Source organism: Quercus robur, chromosome 5, assembly GCF_932294415.1.
Source record: "Quercus robur chromosome 5, dhQueRobu3.1, whole genome shotgun sequence".
Classification (NCBI taxonomy): Eukaryota; Viridiplantae; Streptophyta; class Magnoliopsida; order Fagales; family Fagaceae; genus Quercus; species Quercus robur.
Window position 1 is genome coordinate 70770976 of NC_065538.1, and position 19353 is coordinate 70790328.

The 19353-nt window shown below is 32.6% G+C and overlaps 1 protein-coding gene across 1 annotated transcript; it reads right to left on the bottom strand.

The window, feature by feature from the left end:
- Window positions 1-285: 285 nt before the first annotated feature.
- Window positions 286-18612, bottom strand: LOC126728642 (putative calcium-transporting ATPase 13, plasma membrane-type). The gene is made up of 6 exons (XM_050434437.1): window positions 18016-18612; window positions 17765-17865; window positions 11213-11354; window positions 10722-10880; window positions 10025-10236; window positions 286-2393 (listed from the first exon to the last, which is right to left on the bottom strand). Exons 1-6 carry the CDS (start codon window positions 18610-18612, stop codon window positions 329-331), a joined length of 3276 nt encoding a protein of 1091 aa, XP_050290394.1. The 3' UTR covers window positions 286-328.
- Between the last annotated feature and the right edge of the window lie 741 nt (window positions 18613-19353).

The window sequence follows — 19353 nt, forward strand, 5'->3', positions numbered from 1 at the left end:
AACTCAGAATATTGGTCATATATTCGAAAGATGAAGTACATATACATATATAGCATACACAAGAAAGAAATACTGAAATATACAGTAACAACATATAACCTTTACATTATCTATAGTTTCGACAGAATCTTGACTCTCGAATTAACACCAATAATAATAGCCAAAGCCAATCACACGTAATATAAGTTACAAACTTATAATAGCTTCTTCTAATGTACAGCACAACTCGTAGCTAGCTTCCACAGTTCGATAATGAAAGATGTCAATATGTACATACACGACATGTCCCTTTGTCATTCATGTGATGCACGACACGTTGTACTGCTTATCAAGAAGTGCATGCACTTTGTAACCCAATCAATAGACAATTAATAACCCATGAAACCATCCCAACTGAGAGACAAATAAACCACTGAAGCAAAGTCAACCTTGCATATGCTAACACTGCCAGAATATGTGTAATTTCAATAAAAGCCACCTGCAGTAACAGAATAACACCCACTGCCAACCAAAACAATGGGTTACGAGGAAAGTGCTCAACCACAGTCATCTTCTTCACTTGTCTTGCATTTATAATGTTACAGACTTGGCAGAGGACAAAACTATTGAAGATAATGGTATTACTAACCTCCTTGTTAATACCAATCATGGTCTGCCATTTGAATTGCCATGTCACTGAGACGCCAGATTGATACAGAGCTTGGATGACAACGTTAGTCCACATGGTCATGTTGATAAGTGGTTCAGTTTTTCTCAATGGTGGCTTTTCCATCAGTTTCTTTGATGGTGGCTCTGTCAATAATCCAAGGCCACCAAGAAGAGTCACAAAAAAGTTTACCCAGACTAATTGGATGGTTGTAATTGGAGAATATCCGTAAATCGTGGTCGTGATAAAGGTTATCAACAACCCTGATATATTCATGGTGAGCTCAACTTGCATATACTTGCGAATATTGTCATAAATACATCTTCCGCATCTGACAAGAGTCACAAGACTGTCCAAGAAACTGAGATTTCCAGCCACGATGATGATGTCAGAACTTTTCCTAACCATTTCACTGCTAAAAGTCTGTATAGTGATCCCTACATCAGCTTCCTTTAGTGCTGGAATCACATTTGTTTTAATTCCAACCATTGCTACTGTGTGACCTTTTTTCTTCAAACATTGCACTAGAAGGAGCTTGTCAGAAGGGATTAAACTTCCCATTAAGATGATTTTATCCACTTCATCCATCTGCTTTTCGTTGATGTAATTTTGAAAATCTTTAGCCTCAAGCTTCAATTTATCTGCATTGGGAAGTAGTCCACACTTGCAAGCTATGTCTTCCAATATTGAGACATCATCTTCTGAAACTAGTATGATATTAACTCCAGCATTTATCCAAGCTTCTATTTCTCTTTTTGTCGAGTCAGCTGCCTCTGAGTTTACTGATCGCCAACCACTTTTGTCAATACAGACAGTTGTGACTGAATTCATGGTGAGACAAGCCAAGGGTTCTTGAACAATGGCCTTGCCAAATAGCATCTTCTTATTCCAATAACCAATGGCAAGAGTGACTACAAAAGGTATCCCTTCTGTTACTCCAAACAGAAACGTAAGAATTGAAGTTGATAACGTGTTGAACTTCCCATTTGGCGTCAAGAGAATTTTCTTACTCGTATCCATGATCTCTTTACTTGCAACTGCTTTCCCCTTGAGGTCTGGGAGGTTAAAATGAAATCTTTTCTTTTGAAGCATAAAATGGAAGAACAACACTACAAGGTTGAGGATGGAGAGTAAAAGCCCTGTAATTTGTATGCTAGTGTTCAGCTTATCAAGTTGCACTGGTAATGGGGTCTTGTTGAGGGGGCCATAGGTAACCTTGTTTAACAAGTCACCCAATGTCGTGTTCATGCCCACTGATGTAACTAGCATGCGACCTTTTCCATCAATCACCTTTGGACCATAGAACAGAAATGGGTTCTCGTTGTTAATGGTAGAGTCAAGATCATCATCCAGTTTTATGTATTCACCAGATACGAGCAAACCATCAGCAGGGACTAGAGATCCCCTCTCGAGGCATACTATGTCACCCAACAAAACATCTGAGATGGATACTTTCTGCGAGCTTCCCCCTCTAATGACCTCAACTTCCACTTGGTGCATTTCCGAAGTATTCTGCCTTCTTGACATCTGCCGCGAACGTTCGAGCCAAAGTTTCCGTAAGGAATGAAGAACCACAAGCACCATGATGAAAAGAATTGTGATGACACCTATATGCCAATCTTTTGGGCTTTTCATAACGATCCCAAAGCCAAGTAACAGCATTGCATACACACAGAGAAGAATAATAATCCAATCATTGCATGCTTTCAAGAGTGATTTGAAGCAGCCTCGTGCAGGAGCCTGTGTTAGGGAGGGTGATGAATTAGCAGTATCTATGCGTTGAGTACATGGATCTTGCTTAATGGAGACTTGAGCTGATGCAGATGAGATTTCCAAATCCTGGGAAATAACAATAAGATGATATATTAGAGTTTTGCCAATAACATAATTATTTACAATACAATACAATACAATACCCAAAAAAAACTGTGACCTAACTCAATAAAATGGGTATGTGCCATACTGCCATGTGTAACTCATTTGGGAACAAAATGATGCGAACATTTACAAAACATAGTTTCTATCTTTTCATGCTTTCTCTTCAAGAAACATTTAATAACTCAAATGATCAAATATGCTAATAACCCTTATGCTTAATATGTGAACAATTGTTTTCATTATCAAGTTAAAATCTGCATCTCATTTAGCCCAAAAGAATAAATAATCATAATCTGAAACTTGATTCGAAGATGCTAAACTTGACAATTCTACCACTGCACTTTTCCGTGGCAATGATAAGGCAGCTTCTTATGGAAATAGAATATTGAAGTAGCAATATAGTCTTCTATGTTTTTTCTTTTTTTTTGGATAATATATTGGTTCATTATATAACCATATTTTTTGGCGAAGACTTTGATAAAAAATAAAATAAATAAATAAATAAAACACACACTTTTTGATGTGAAATATACCCAATATCCCACACTTTCACACCAAATATCTATATTTTACAAATGGTATGAAAGAATGAAAACATGATGGGGAAGAATGTGAATACTATTAGATGTAAAAGAATAATTTCCTAGAAATAAAACCCAGGCCAAAATACTAAGGAGTACTCAATATTCTCTAAGTGTTTTTTTGGTCATGGACTAATTGCATGGGATGCCCTCTTGTTAATAGAAAGATCAAATTGATTGAATGACTAAAAACTAAGGGCACTTTTGGTATATTAAATGGAGATCACGATAGCAATAATAATCTTTACTATTAAATATAAAAGATAATGTAATGAACTATTTTTATTCATAAGTTTAGTTGTAAAACGAATTGTTACGTATAAAAAGTTTGTAAAAAGATTATGTATATGAATTGTTTGTATTTTTTAAAATATATTAATTTTAAAAATGATTACATGTATTAAAGAATTACTATTATATTTATAGTAATTTTTTATACAACATTTCTGGTCATTTTGGAGAGTAGTAACTCCTCAATTGAAAGAATAACTTCCTTTTTTTTGGGGAGAAATAACCATTCCCTACAACGAATATGGAACCAAATAATTGAATAATAATTATTTCACATAAATAATAATTCATTATAGGACCTATTACCGCATAACCAACATGCCCCAAGAGTCCACCTTACAAGTTACAAGTTGCATTTAAGATTTTATTTTCAATGTGTAATTAATTAAAGATCTTGCGATTAATTTTAAATAGTTTCCATTTCTTGTTTATGAAAGGAAAGGAGACTAGAAAATTTTGAGATGTTGTAAAGCGGAAACTGTTAACATAAAATAACAATAATAATAATAAAATATTTCATTGTATGTGTTGCTTTGTGCACCACACACTAAAAAAAATAATTAAAACCAAATGGCATGATGCCAAAATATACAACTCTTTAACTATAATGACTTTAGAGTTTTGACATAGATGTAGACTGAATCTACTATATATGGACACTTATTTTGAGTTAGGTCTGACCGAATATTTTGAACTCAACCTAATGTTTTTCTAAGATAAATCATTTTCACTTTTATGTTGCAAATTTTTTACGGGAAAAAGTAGTGCTTTTTAATATTTCAAATCGTATTTTAATATATATATATATATATATATATATATATATATATATGGTAAAAGCATGTACAAAAAAGTTCCAAATCACCTATAAAAAAAAAATAAAAAATAAAAAAAATAAATAAAAGAAAAGGAGAAAAAGAACTCGGGCGAGTTTAAAGCAAGGCTGTCGAAATATGCCCCAAGATTTTCAAACCAAGCCAATGACCATCATGTGATTGAGCCGAAGTATATATGCCCTAAGATACGATCGACCAGCGTCTTCCAGGCCCTTTAGGTAGAGGGTAAATACAAGTTTGTGAGTTTTTCACATCAAATGAAGTATTTATGGATCTGATTAATGAGTGTTCTTAGAGGATTCATTAACTATTTTAGAAAAAAAATTTATACCACTTTTGTTATTAAAAAAAAAATAGTCATAAAATTCAGTTGATTTTTCTTTTTCTTTTTTTATAAAATGTTTTAAAAAATATATTCTAAATTAATACCTTTAAACATATATGTTAAGACCTGTTTGGTACCAGATTTCAAATATTATTGTTCAAAATGATGGAAAAATTATGATTTAAAAATTGTTATGAAAATACGTGTTTAAAGTATTTAATATTTATAAAGAAAAAAATATATTTGGTACCATGTTTCAAATATATTATTTTAAAATATAAAAAAACATAATTGTGTATTTAATATGAGTGTGTATTTTTTTTTTTTTTAAAGTGAGTATTAATTTATCCGACATGTATAATGATTTACTATTATTTTAACACTAGTATTATGCCCGTGTGTTGCACGGTTTTAATTATAAACTTTTAGTATAATTTTATTAAGAAATAATAAATTAATAATCACTTGAATATAGATTATATAAATTGCAAATAATTTATTGTTCTAAAAAGTATAATGCAATCACGCAACATATTTATATGAAAAAATTCATAAATTTAATAACTAAAAACCTATGGAAACTTAACCAAAGCTATTTCATTTGCCAAAAAAATAAACATAATTCTCTTTTAATCAATATAAGAATACAATAAAAAAAAACTGTATTTATAGAAAATTTTCAATTGTGAAGATGTTAGATTTCTAATCAATTTAGGAATTATAAGAGAAATAGAATTATTAGGAAAAAAATATGTATTAAAAAATTATCACAATTAAAGTATAAAAAAAAAAAAAAAAACAAAAAAACAAAACGTAAAACTCTTCACTTAGGATGCATATTTATCCAAAAAACTTGGAAGTTAGGACTTGGGAGAGTTCTATTAGACATAGAATTTCAAATTATATTGAAGATAAATTATAAGAGAAATTATTAGGTAGTTTGGAATTAAAGAAATACCTATCCTATGTGAAATTCTAATCAATTATATATATATATATATATATATATATATATATTGTTAAAATATGTTTCTATCCAAAAAAAAAAAAAAAATAGCGTATATTTTTTTCTAAAATTATTTTTTATCTATAATTTTAAATTTTAAATAAAATACTAATGGTTACACGATCCTAATCTAAGTAAATTAGTTATTTTATCCATGTTTTATTTTATTTTTTACTTGTCTTATCATTTTAAATCTAAAAAAATTATGCAATATGGATTAGACCTTGTTTTTTAGTGTAGTATTTAAAAAATGAGAAGAATTAGATTACACAATGTCTACGTTGCTGCAATTTAAGATGAATTAGACCTCTTTGTTTTTTAGTATAGTATACGTCGCTGCAATTTAAGATGCATTAGACTTTTTTTTTTATAATACACTACACGTAAAAAAATAAGGATTACATGGATAAGATGAAGAATTTGGATTGTAATCAAATAAAGATTTTTATCAATTTAGAAATTATAGGAGAAGAAAAATTATATATATATTTTTAAAATCTAAAAATTTTAAAAAATTTCTACAATATGGTGAAGTTACTTGGCGCAACCACGGCATCTAAACTCAGCTTTTATTATATAGTATATGATTTGATGAGAGAGAAATTTCATCTCATTACCGTTGGCCCTCTCCATTCTTTCTCTTCATTTTTGTTTTCTTCTACTTCATCCATCTCATTTTCTCGCTATCTCCCATCTCTTCTGTCAAATTCTTTAAAGACTCACAAATAATACCCAAAAAAAACCTAAAGAAATCCCAGCAGTAAGACTGTTCAAATACCAAAACCAATCATCCACAAAATCAAATCCACACTTTCTTTCTTATTGGAAAATAAAGAAAGAAATTAAATCAAACCCATGCCACAAAATCAAATCCACCCATGAAATCAAGTCAAATCCATGTCACAAAATCAAATCAACCAAAATTGAGAACCTCTTCTCTTCCCACATCTTTTTTCTTCCGATCTGAACACTACTAACACACAAATTTGCAAAAAAAATAAAATAAAATAAAATAAAATAGTTCGCAAAATTTCAATTTGCAAAACCCATAAAATGACTCAACACACCAAATCTGAAAACTGAAGAGAGAGTCAGCTGGAGATAGAGTGAGAGAAAGAAAGAAAGAAAGAAGAGAGCATGCATGACTGAAAGAGGCAAAATCAAAATCAAAAAACAAAAAAACAAAAACAAAAACAAAAAAGAAAGAAGAAGAAGACTGTAGGGAATTAAACCAAATTCCCAACTTGTGAGAAACAAAAATAGAGAAAACACACGCTAAAGAAAAACAATCACACGCACAAGACAATATTTACGTGGTTCGGCAATTTGCCTACATCTATGGAGTTGCAGGGATTTCACTATTATCAGGGAAGAATACAAAGTACAACATGCGGCTACAATCTTTTCTATCTATATAAAACACAACCTCCTTAAAACCCTAATCACCAAAGTCGATTTCTACATATACATAATGGGCCAAAAAAAATTTCTCGGGGGTGTTGCCCTCGGACCCCCAAGAGGCTTCTCCATGAGCGCTCCAACTTGGGCCGCTCCATGAACTAAGTCTCAGTAAATCTCCCATTAAAAACCACGCAATATTATTCAGGTCGGGTCGTCAAACCGGATCAAATAAAACTAAACTCCATAAAGCCCAACAAAGAAAGCGTGCAACATGCAAGAGAGAAAGAGGGAAAAAAAAAGGAGAAGAAGTAGAGAGAGTGGCAGCATGCAAGAGAAAAAGGGAAAGGAAAAGAAAAAAGAAAGAAAGAAGAAGAAGAAACGGTTTGCAACAGAGAGAGAAATTTCTTAGTATTGTCAAATCCATGGGTCCCATGCTTTTGTAAGTATTTACAAAAATACCATTAAACAATATATAATTTGAAAATTAAAATTAATATAGAAAGTTTTTTAAATACAATATTTAAACATTCTAAATTGAAAATCATGACACAAACACTCCTACCAAATATGTTATTTCTTTTTAAGCTAACAATTCTTAAATTTTTAAACACTGAAATTGTCACTTACTAAATAGGTCCTTAACTTTTGTCTTTTACTTTTTTATTTTTTTTTGGGCCCACTTTCAGCCTATAATCCACTACTTGAAAGCCTCTCTCGGAATCTACGAGGAAGGCAAAAGATAGCTGTGATTTTTTTTTTCCACAGTGCTCTTTAGGTCAGATGAAAAAAAATAAATCTTGGCCGTGAGTCCGTGACTTGTATATAGTTCCATCAAATCAAGTATAAAGTATAAACCCAAGTTAGCTTAAACAAAACAAAGTTTTACTATCAATCATCTCTATAGACTATAGAGAAATAAAGAGATCAAATTTAATTTTACGATTTTCTTTTGCTTTTCAATTTGATAATTTATAATATCGCGATGAATTGTAATGATTTTTATCAAAATTATAAAATCTATTTAAAATAATAAAAAATGCTTTAGAAAAGAGAAAACGTATACTTTCACAGCTTTATCTGCTCTTATAGTACGTGAATTTGCTCCTTTTTAATTCAGTTTCAAAACAATTTCGTACCAACGGTGTCTTGCAGATATACTTGACAAGGTCTCTACCATTAACAGAAAGAGTAAGCGTGTAATTCAGATCAAGTATATGACTTATAAGCTCAAACAAATTAACCAAAGTCTACCATAGATCCATAAGAGAGAGAGAGAGAGAGAAACTTACTGCTTCTCTTATGTCACTGGGGCTGACATTGTCTAGAGCAATAGAACCTTTCTCAGATTCGCCACCCTTTCGATCCCGTAGCATTGAAACAATCCATTGCCAACCGTTTCGGGCACGGGCCTGTGTTGGGGAGAGTGTGTTAGGCTTCTGCATTGAATCCAAGTCCCCCTCTACCATCAAGGCAATGTTTGCTTGTTGCAGTTTTGCATCACCAATACAGTTGTTGGAGATTTTCACAGGCTACAAAATATCAATTAGATTATACATTAGTATTCTTGCTATTCTTTAATGTTATGTTTGGAAGAGGGAGAGAGAGATAAAGAGGAGTGAAGAATAAAGGTAAAGCAGCAAAGGTGATATCTATCCATATCTTCCTCCATTCAAACCTACGTTAATTTTTTAACTCAGTTGACTTGAAGGCAGACACAAGCATTAAGAAAGTATATTCCGGTCACCTTATCCTCTATTCTCCTCTTCTTTCTCCATGACCCTCCATCAAAACACGGTTAAAATCTTAAACTTTGTTAATGACTCGAAGGCATACTTCATCACCTCTTGTCTCTTCAAGATAACTAAAGCTCTTGATCATTCATCTACAAGTAGGGGAAAAGATAGCAGCGGTGTTTTTTTTCTTCTTTTTTTTCATGGCTTTGGCTTGTGGGGAGCTCAAACAATAAGCCCAAGCTCAAAGAAATTTAAGGTATACTTTTTACCATATATAGATCCATGGGAGAGAAAATAGAAACTTATACTTACTGCTTCTCCTGAGACATCCTGACTGATATTAGAGTACGAGGAAGTCCTTGAGGAAATTATATCCAGAGCAAGAGAACCCTTGTCAGCTTTATCTGCTCCTGGATCTAGGTCTCCACCATGGCCACCACTGACCTAATAGACCCAAATTATGAGTTTTTTTTCAGGTCACTAAAATTTTCACGTCTTTCAAAGTTACAAAAATAATATCGACACATACATTTTCTTACCTAATTTCGTAACTTGTTGAAGCAATCAACTATGAGGGCTGGAAAAAAAAAGTATAAACCCAAGCTAGCTTAAACAAACCAAAGTTTTACAATCAGTCATATAGAGAAATAAAGAGATCAAATTTATTTTACGATTTTTTTTTTTTTTTTTTTTTTTTTTTTTTTTTTTTTTGCTTTTCAATTTGAAAATATATAGTATAACGATAATTGTAATGATTTTATCAAAATTATAAGATGAATCTATTTAAAATTAAAAAAAAAAAGAAAAAAAAAAAGAAGTGCTTTAGAAAATAGAAAACGTATACTTTCAAAGCTTTATCTACTCTTATAGTACGTGAATTTGCTCCTTCAGTTTCAAAACAATTTCGAACCAACGGTGTCTTTCATTACCAGCACTGACCCAAAAGAGAAACGAACTCTACCTTTAAGGCCCTTAAATTTTTCAAACATACAAAGTAAGCATGCTCAAGGTCTCTACCATTAACAAGATTGACCTAAAAGAAATAAGAACTCTATCTTTAAGGCCTTTCAATTTTCAAACAGACAAAAGTAAGCATGTAATTCAGATCAAGTACATGACTTGTAAGCTCAAAAAAATTAACCAAAGTTTCACTATCTACTACTATAGATCCACAGGAGAAAAAAAAATTACTGCTTCTTTTGTGTCACTGGGGCTGACATTGTCTAGAGCAACAGAACCCTTCTCAGATTCATCTCCTTTCACTATGAGTTTTCGATCCCATAGCATTGAAACAACCCATTGCCAATGGTTTCGGGCAGGAGCTTGTGTTGGGGAGAGTGTGTTAGCTATGCGTTGAGAGCATAGATCTAGCTCAAGACCAGGGAATATTCCCTTCTCTAAATCTGTATCTAGAGCCTCTGCAATTTCTTGGATGCCTCCAACCTTCTGCATTGAATCCAAGTCCTCCTGTACCATCCCAGCAACGTTTGCTTGTTGCAGTTTTGCATCACCAATACAATTGTTGGAGATTTTCATAGCCTGCAAAATATCAGTTAGAATATACATTAGTATTTTTGCTATTCTTTAATGTTATGTTTGGAAGAAAAAAAAAAATGAGAGAGACGAGAGGAGAATAAAGGTAAAGGTGATATTTATCCATATCTTCCTCCATTCAAACCTACGTTAATTTTTGAACTCAGTTGACTTGAAGGCAGACACAAGCATTACGAAAGTATATTCCGGTCACCTTATCCTCTATTCTCCTCTCCTTTTTTCATGTCCCTCCATCAAAACACAGGGTTAAAATCTTTAACTTAGTTAATGACTCGAAGCCATACTTCATCACCTCTTGTCTCTTGAAGAGATAACTAAAGCTCATTCATCTACAAGTAGGGCACAAGAAAGCAGCGGTTTTTTTTTTTTTTTTTTTTCATGGCTTTGGCTTGTGAGAGCTCAACCAATAAGGCCAAGCTCATTTACCATATATAGATCCATGGGGGAGAAAATAGAGAACTTATACTTACTGCTTCTCCTGAGTCATCCTGGCTGATATTAGAAGTCCATGAGGAAATTTTGTCTACAGCAAGAGAACCCTTGTCAGCTTTATCTGCTCCTAGAGCTATGCTGGCCATTGACAAGACCGTTTGTTGAGACTCTAGGTCTCCACCATGGCCACCACTGACCTGAAATAAGACCCAAAATATGAGCTTTCTTTTTCAGGTCATTAAAATTTTCACGGAATTCAGAGCAGTCTTTCAAAGTTAGAATATTTAGACAAAAACAATATCGACACATCCATTTTCTTACCTCGTAACTTGTTGAAACAATCAATAAGTGTTGGAAAAAAAAAAAAAGTGCCTTTTAACTCTTATTGTCAACCACTTCAATATGTTGTGATATTGGGCATGTTACTAGATTTATTCATATGCTTAAGCACAAACAAACCAAAGTTTCACTATCGATCCCATTCAGATCGACCCAAGTTCCAAGGGGAAAACATATATAGAAAACTTACTGCTCCTGTGTCATCTAGGCTGATATTACTGTAAGAGGAAATGGATGATGAGGCTACAGGAAAAAGAGAACCTTTCTCAGATTCATCTCCTCCTGGAGAGACCGTTTTCTGAGACTCAAGGACCTCATTTCTAGAGCTTTTGCTGGTTAACATTATTTAGCTTGTCTAAATTAGGCACTCCACAGTATGCCAAACCTTGCTGGAAAAGACACTTTCTGCAATAAGGAAAAAAATACAAATAAATAAATAGGGTAACCTAAACAAAACCGTTATGGAGAAAAGGAAAAGATTGAAGAAATAACTGTATTGATGGTGAAGAAGAAGAGCTTTATAAGTAGATGACAATGTACAACATCTCCCAAACTATTCTCACTAAGATTATAATAAGAAATGAAAGCTTTACAGCAGCTTCGTCGAAATGACAAAGAAAGGATGAAAAGAAATTAATCTTTAGACTGAAAGCAGCTTCGTCGAAGCCTCGAAGGAATGAGAAAGAAATTAAGAATGCTAGACTGAAAGAAAACTTATCCGCGTTATCAATCTTTAGATTTCCATTTCTCATATCATCTTGACTGACTTTGAGTCGTAAAAAAGATCATTAAGCGCCATATCTGATGACATGCAATTAATGATAATCTTAGTCTCTCGACTGACTCTGGGGACGGCCGTATACGTGAAAAAGAATCATGATATGGACTTATAACGGCGGAAACGTCGACCCCGTTGTCACTTGGGGAGATCCACAAAAACAAATATGGTATTATTATTTCATCAAACTATAATTAATTTATAAAATATGTCACTTGAGTGAGCAGAAGGTGAAGGACAATCTTAGAGAATATGAATGAGAGTTTAATTTTAATAAACCAATTTAAATTTTGATTATTTCATCCAAAAAGAGAAAAGAAAATGATAAATGACAAGTTATGATTGACATAAAACAAAGTAAAACACTAAAAATGAGATAGAAAATTTCTAAATTTCTGTTCTAGCTAAACTATTTATAAAGAAATTTTGTTTATCGTTTACCTTTGGCAGCTTCATTAAACTAATGATTAATAATAGGGTTACAAAAATTTCACAACAATTTTATGTGAAAAACTATTAATGGTAAGTAAAAATGTGATGTCAATGGTGAATTCAGATAAGAACCAGATAATAATATATTGTCACCTAAGATTTGTTGTGAATTTTAAAATTTAAAAAAAAAAATGTGAGAAGGTCTATAGACACACAAAATATACAACAAATTTGACACTTATTTATGGAGATTGTTAGTAATATGTAAAAATGTAATATTAGTAATAAACTTGAATGAAAATCAATATAAGCTTACCACATCAATTAGTATTAAAAATTGCACATTTTCTTTTTTAGAACAAACACACACAAAGAATTGAAAAATATATTCTAACACAAAAATACATTACAATCCCCACTCAAAAATTATAATAACTTTCAAGAAAAAGTTGTCAAAAAGTTTTTGTATACACTAACATTCCTCTTTGTGAACTAAAATCAAAGCCAATGAAACCATGTTGTTAACGGGGAGGCATAATGGATCTAGAGGTGAAAACTAACGTAATACACAAGTAATACAGTCTATAATTGTATGTGTTGTGTATGGAAGGATATGGTGGATAATGGCGTTTTTAGTATAACTTTCATCACGTAGTCACGTGTCAACCTAGTGTCCATTATCCACTCGTGGAGCTTAACACGGTAGGCTAATAACACAACTTATTTCCAAATGAAAAATCTATTACCAGTTTATTTCACTTTTTTACTACCTTTGTGATGTGAAAAAAAAAAAAAACAATTGTAAGTCTATACGTAAATGAGAGACAACAATTAGGACAAAAAGTTATAAAATAGCGTATGATTCTAAAACTACTCATATAGGGTGTGTTTGGATAAAACTTATTTTGCTGAAACTGAAAACTGAAAACACTGTAGCAAAATAATTTTTAAATGTGTGAATAGTGCTGTAGGACCCATTTTTAATGAAAAATTAATAAAAAATGAAATTTGTGGATCCATAAATAGTGCACATGTGCACTATTCACTGCAAAAAGTCAACATTTGCGATTACTGTTCAATGAACAGTAACCGCAATACTCCAAAAACGCGTGAAAACCAAAAAAAAAAAAAAAAAAAAAAAAAAAAAAAAAAAGAACAAAAACGCAGAGTAGAAAACATGGACGTGAATAAGTTGAATACAAACACACACTATAACTCAACTTTTTCTCTCAAACCTATATCATCTTGAATTAATTATTAATATTACTTTTTTATATATACTAATCACAATTTATCATTTTATCAAACCATAATCAATTTATAAAATATGTAGTGGGCATAAAAATTTTTATATATATTTAAATATACTCGTTATTATGACTTTGAGGACATGTACGATTTTCATCTCATATATATATATATATATATATATATATATAAAAGCAAATGGAAAAGCATTTTCACCCGTTAAAAAAAACGCGGGGGGAGGGGGGGGTGGGGGGTGGGGTGGGTTGTAAGCACGCCAATGTTGACCAACGCGGTTTTAATTAGTTCATACATACACAATTTTCACTTGGCTGGGGGTCGGCAAATGGAACCATTGCCGTGAATAATGGAGCAGGAAAGAAATCCTTCTTCTACACGAAAATGTTTCACCTAATTGAGATAAGACTAGTCTTTTATCATTTTGCACTTATTTAAAATCATATACTATATATATAATATAAGCTAGACTTAAAAATTATGGTTGCCCTAAGTAATTGTATCAAATTGCAACAATTTTTTTTCTCTAAGAATAAAAACAAGGCTTTAGTTGTTCTTATTGATAATGGAACCTACTAAAAAGTAGGTGGCTATTTTTAATAGATCTTTTTGAAGAGTAATGTTAGAGATATAAATTTTTTTACAAACTGCTAATGTAGTAAGTGGTTATGGGTAAATAAAAAAGTGATATTAAAAATTGACTTAGATGAAAATCAGTAAAAAATTGACTACATCAATAATTTGTAAAAATATTATAAAAAATAGTTTGTAATTTTAACATTATTATTTTTTTTTTAATCATCATAACTACTTTTTAATGCACTACATGAATTTAGCGACATGGCATGACCATTTATGATGGGACAGAAAACTAGATCCGTAACATAATTCAAGTAAATTCATGGTATTCTTCTATTAAAAAAAATTTAAAGGTAAATTCGTGGTACTTGCTTTCTTTTGGCATTGTAACTTGATTTGGTGTGGTGTTGGGAAATATTCCTAGGTTGGAACATTGATATGAAATCAATGTCATGCACCGATCGACCTCAGAAATTTCAACGTCTTGCAAGTCCTGACCAAGACCAATCACATCTTAATGATCAAGTGGACTCTTTAGTCTTTGCTAGCAGATGAGAGGATAAAAACTGACTAATTAAATAATCATAAGAGCTCATGAGTGGTAGATGGGCTGGCAGTGATTCTGATCCATACGCTGGCCCTGATATATCCAATGTCAGCGAAGGAGGAAAACAAAAATACTGGTGACATTAAATTTTATTTCGCAACTTTTTTTATCATTTAATTATAAATGTTAATCAAAGTAATACCACTTTTTCATATACTTATCATGAATAAAAAAAACTTTCATATATCTTTTTTTATATATAAAAAAAAAAAGATTAAGTTACTTTATAAATTGAAAAAAAAAAAAAAATTTCTTTGGAGCATTAAGACATGATTTTTACTCACTTATTACTAACAATAGTAGTTTGTAACCCGTTTGTACACATGGATAAATTTAAAAATAAACATATTTTAACCTTATCCCATTTGTGCATTTTCCATACTTTGGTAATGCAATGCACTTAGACACCATATGTGTTTGCTACCTTTGCCATACCCTGCTCAATATCATGTATATACATCTTATTGATCATTTTGCATCCTTAGCATGTCATGTTTACTTTATACTTTGTAGCATTTTGTTCTTAATGTGTTGTCTTTTGTTTGAGTTTCATTTCTCATTCATGTTATTCCCCATGTGCATCCTATCCTTATTCATATCTTGATTTCTTTCCCTCCTTCTTGGAGTATTTGTCTACTCATGACAAAAATGGGGAGAGTATTGTCATTTCTATATGACTCTTATGCACATTCTCAAGAGGAAAAATTCTATTTCTTGTGCATATGCGTAGGGGAAGAAATTCCATAAGAGAGATGCATAAACCAATGGGGAGAAGACATCCTTTTATAAGAAAACCCTGTTTTGTATTGTTTTACGTTATGTTTGTTTTCTTGTTTTCTTTATGGTGCTTTAAGTTACTTTTAGTTTCTATACTTTGTTGTTCTCATCCCATCGTATTTGTGTGTTGGACATGCATACATCTTTATGCTATTATGTTTAATTGATTGCATGTCCAAATGATCATTTGCTTTGCTAAGTGATCATTGTAGTCATTTCCATATGACTGTCATGTGTTTGATCAAGTTGCTCATACATTTCACATTATGTTTACTTGGTCGCATTTTTGCTTGTTACTTTATACCTGTCCTTTATTACTTGCTTTACCTTGAGGGTCTAATGTGATTTGTGTAAGTGTTTTAGGATACAGGTATTTGATTTCAAGTTCATCACAGGTTTTAGATTTAGGTATGAGTGAGTTTTGCCATTGTTTTCATATTTTGTGGGATTTAATTGTAATGAGTTTAATATTAAGTTGGTGAAGATTGCTCAAGATAGTGAAATTTGTGACTTGGTCGCGATTGACTTGCAAGTGGATAACCCGTGAAAGGTCACATGAGAAGCACATGCTAGAAGCTGAAGAATCAAGTGTCAGACTATATTTCGCGAGTCACTATGCGACTTGACTAACCCGCGAGTGACCCGCGAAACTCTCTTCTTGGATAATTTTAAGTGTTACTCTTATATCCTTCACTCATACTATATATACCCTCATTAACCATAAAATTGTAAGGAGACTATTCAGAAGAAAACCCTAGAAAGCTTTTTACAACACACTCACCTTGTTAGAGAGAGAGCTACTCATCCTCAAGAGAGAAATCCTTGTAATAATTTATCTTATGTTAAATTTTATAGCTTTGGAAATTATATTGTTAGTACTCACTGATTATAGTATATAGTTTCATGGTATTTATTTTGAGAAACTTTGTTTTTCATTATTTGATCATTCTTGTTATATTATTATTGAAAATGATCTTGCAGTATTTAGTTAGAAATTTCCCAAATTAAAACAAGCTTTGTAAACTGCTCATCATCATAAAACTTGAATCTCCCCCACCCCCCATTAATAATGCTACTTTCTGGGTTCTATGTCATCCCATTCTTTTACAAAAAATTTCAGAGTAGACAATGATCATTTTTAGACATGTTTTTGTGGCTAGTAGTAGTTAGACTAATTACTGATGGAGGTTGGACTTTTGTGATGATAATTTTTAGATAATGTACATCCTAGAGTAGACTTGACTTATTTTTTTGTATATAATAGTGGTGATGATTTTTATTCCCACTGATAGGACAAACTAATGATATGTAATTATATTTATTTAGACCTCCATTCTTTTGTAACCAATAGTCCTTGTAATTATTATATAGAGGTCTGACTTACTTTGGAAGTATCTTTATTGAAATTATTATGAAAATCCTTGATGTTAGTACTTGGTATGAATTATTTAGATTGAAGTGTCAAAAAAGGAGAAATCTATAGGTACCTTTGGGTTGTATTTCTAATGCTTTGGACCCTTTTGAGTTTTGGGCGTGACACCTAAGTTTCCAAAAAAAAAAAAAAAAGAAAAAAAAGAAGAAGAAGGTATGGGGTGGGAGGCTTAAACTAAACTTGATGATTGATAGAGAGACATTGCCACATGCTACCATCCGCCTTTTTCTTGTGACAATACAGTGCCGCAAGAAAACCTCAAATCAATTGATAAACCGATAAACTCATCAACAAAACAAAGGAAAAAAGATTATATGAAAAACTCAAGTGAGATGAGTGAAACGCGAGAGAATGAACTCAAAATATTGGACATATATAAATATATGAATAATGCCGTGAAACTCATTTTTAATAAAAAAGTGACTAAAAAGTAGAGTTTGTCTGTTTGATGAATGCACGGTTCACGGGAGAATAATCAAAAATTGCAGCTGAAAAAAAAAAAACAAAAAAGAAAAAGTGCAACGTGATCCAAACCCCACCATAATATATACAAGAAATAAATACTGAAATATACAGTAACAACATATAGCCTTTACATTATCTATAGTTTCGACAGAATCTTGACTCTCGAGCTAACACCAATAATAACAGCCAAAGCCAATCACACGTGATATAAGTTACAAACATATAATAGCTTCTTCTGACGTACAGCACAACTCGTAGCTAGCTTCAACAGATCAATAATGAAAGATATCAATATGTACGTACAAGACATGTCCCTTTGTCATTCATGTGATGCACGAGCACGACACGTTGTTCTGCTTATCAAGAAATGCATGCACTTTGTAACCAAATCAATAGACAATTAATAAACCATGAAACCATCCCAACTGAACGACAAATAAACCACTGAAGCAAAGTCAACCTTGCATATGCTAACACTGCCAGAATATGTGTAATTTCAATAAAGGCCACCTGCAGTAACAGAATAACACCCACTGCCAACCAAAACAATGGGTTACGAGGAAAGTGCTCAACCACATTCATCTTCCTCACTTGTCTTGCAATAATAATGTTACAGACTTGGCAGAGGACAAAACTATTGAAGATAATGGTATTACCAACCTCCTTGTTAATGCCAATCATGGTTTGCCCTTTGAATTGCCATGTCACTGAGACGCCAGATTGATACAGAGCTTCGATGACAACGTTAGTCCACATGGTCATGTTGATAAGCGGTTCAGTTTGTCTCAATGGTGGCTTTTCCATCAGTTTCTTTGATGGTGGCTCAGTCAATAATCCAAGGCCACCAAGAAGAGTCACAACAAAGTTTGCCCAGGCTAATTGGATGGTTGTAATTGGAGAATGTCCGAAAATCGTTGTTGTGATAAAGGTTATCAACAACCCTGCTATATTCATGGTGAGCTCAAGTTGCATATACTTGCAAATATTGTCATAAATACATCTTCCACATCTGACAAGACTGACTAAGACACCGAGATTTCCATCCATGATGATGAGGTTACAACTTTCTCTAACCATTTCACTGCTACAAGTCTGTATGGTGATCCTTACATCAGCTTCCTTTAGTGCTGGAATCACATTTGAACTAACTCCAACCATTGCTACAGTGTGACCTTTTTTCTTTAAACATTGCACTAGAAGGAGCTTGTCAGAAGGGATTAAACCTCCCATTAAGATGATTTTATCCACTTCATCCATCCGCTTTTTGTTGGTGTAGTTTCGAAACTCTTTTGCCTCAAGATTCAATTTATCTGCATTGGGGAGTATCTATACTCAGAAGCTATGTCCTCCAATATTGAGACACTATCTTCTGAAATCAATATGATATTAACTCCAGCATTTATCCAAGCTTCTATTTCTCCTCTTGTCGAGTCCATGTCAACTTCCACTGGGTTTAGTGATCGCCAACCACTTTTGTCAATACAGACAGTCGTGACTGAATTCATGGTGAGACAAGCCAAGGGTTCTTGAATAGTGGCCTTGCCAAATAGCATCTTCTTATTCCAATAACCAATGGCAATAGTGACTACAAAAGGAATCCCTTCTGTTACTCCAAACAGAAACGTAAGAATTGAAGTTGATAATGTGTTGAACTTCCCATTTGGTGTCCAGAAAATTTTCTCACTCGTATCCATGATCCCTTTACTTGCAACTGCTTTCCCCTTGAGGTCTGGGAGGTTAAAATGAAATCTTTTCTTTTGAAGCATAAAATGGAAGAACAACACTACAAGGTTGAGGATGGAGAGTAAAAGCCCTGTAATTTGTATGCTAGTGTTCAGCTTATCAAGTTGCACTGGTAATGGGGTCTTGTTGAGGGGGCCATAGGTAACCTTGTTTAACAAGTCACCCAATGTCGTGTTCATGCCCACTGATGTAACTAGCATGCGACCTTTTCCATCAATCACCTTTGGACCATAGAACAGAAATGGGTTTTCGTTG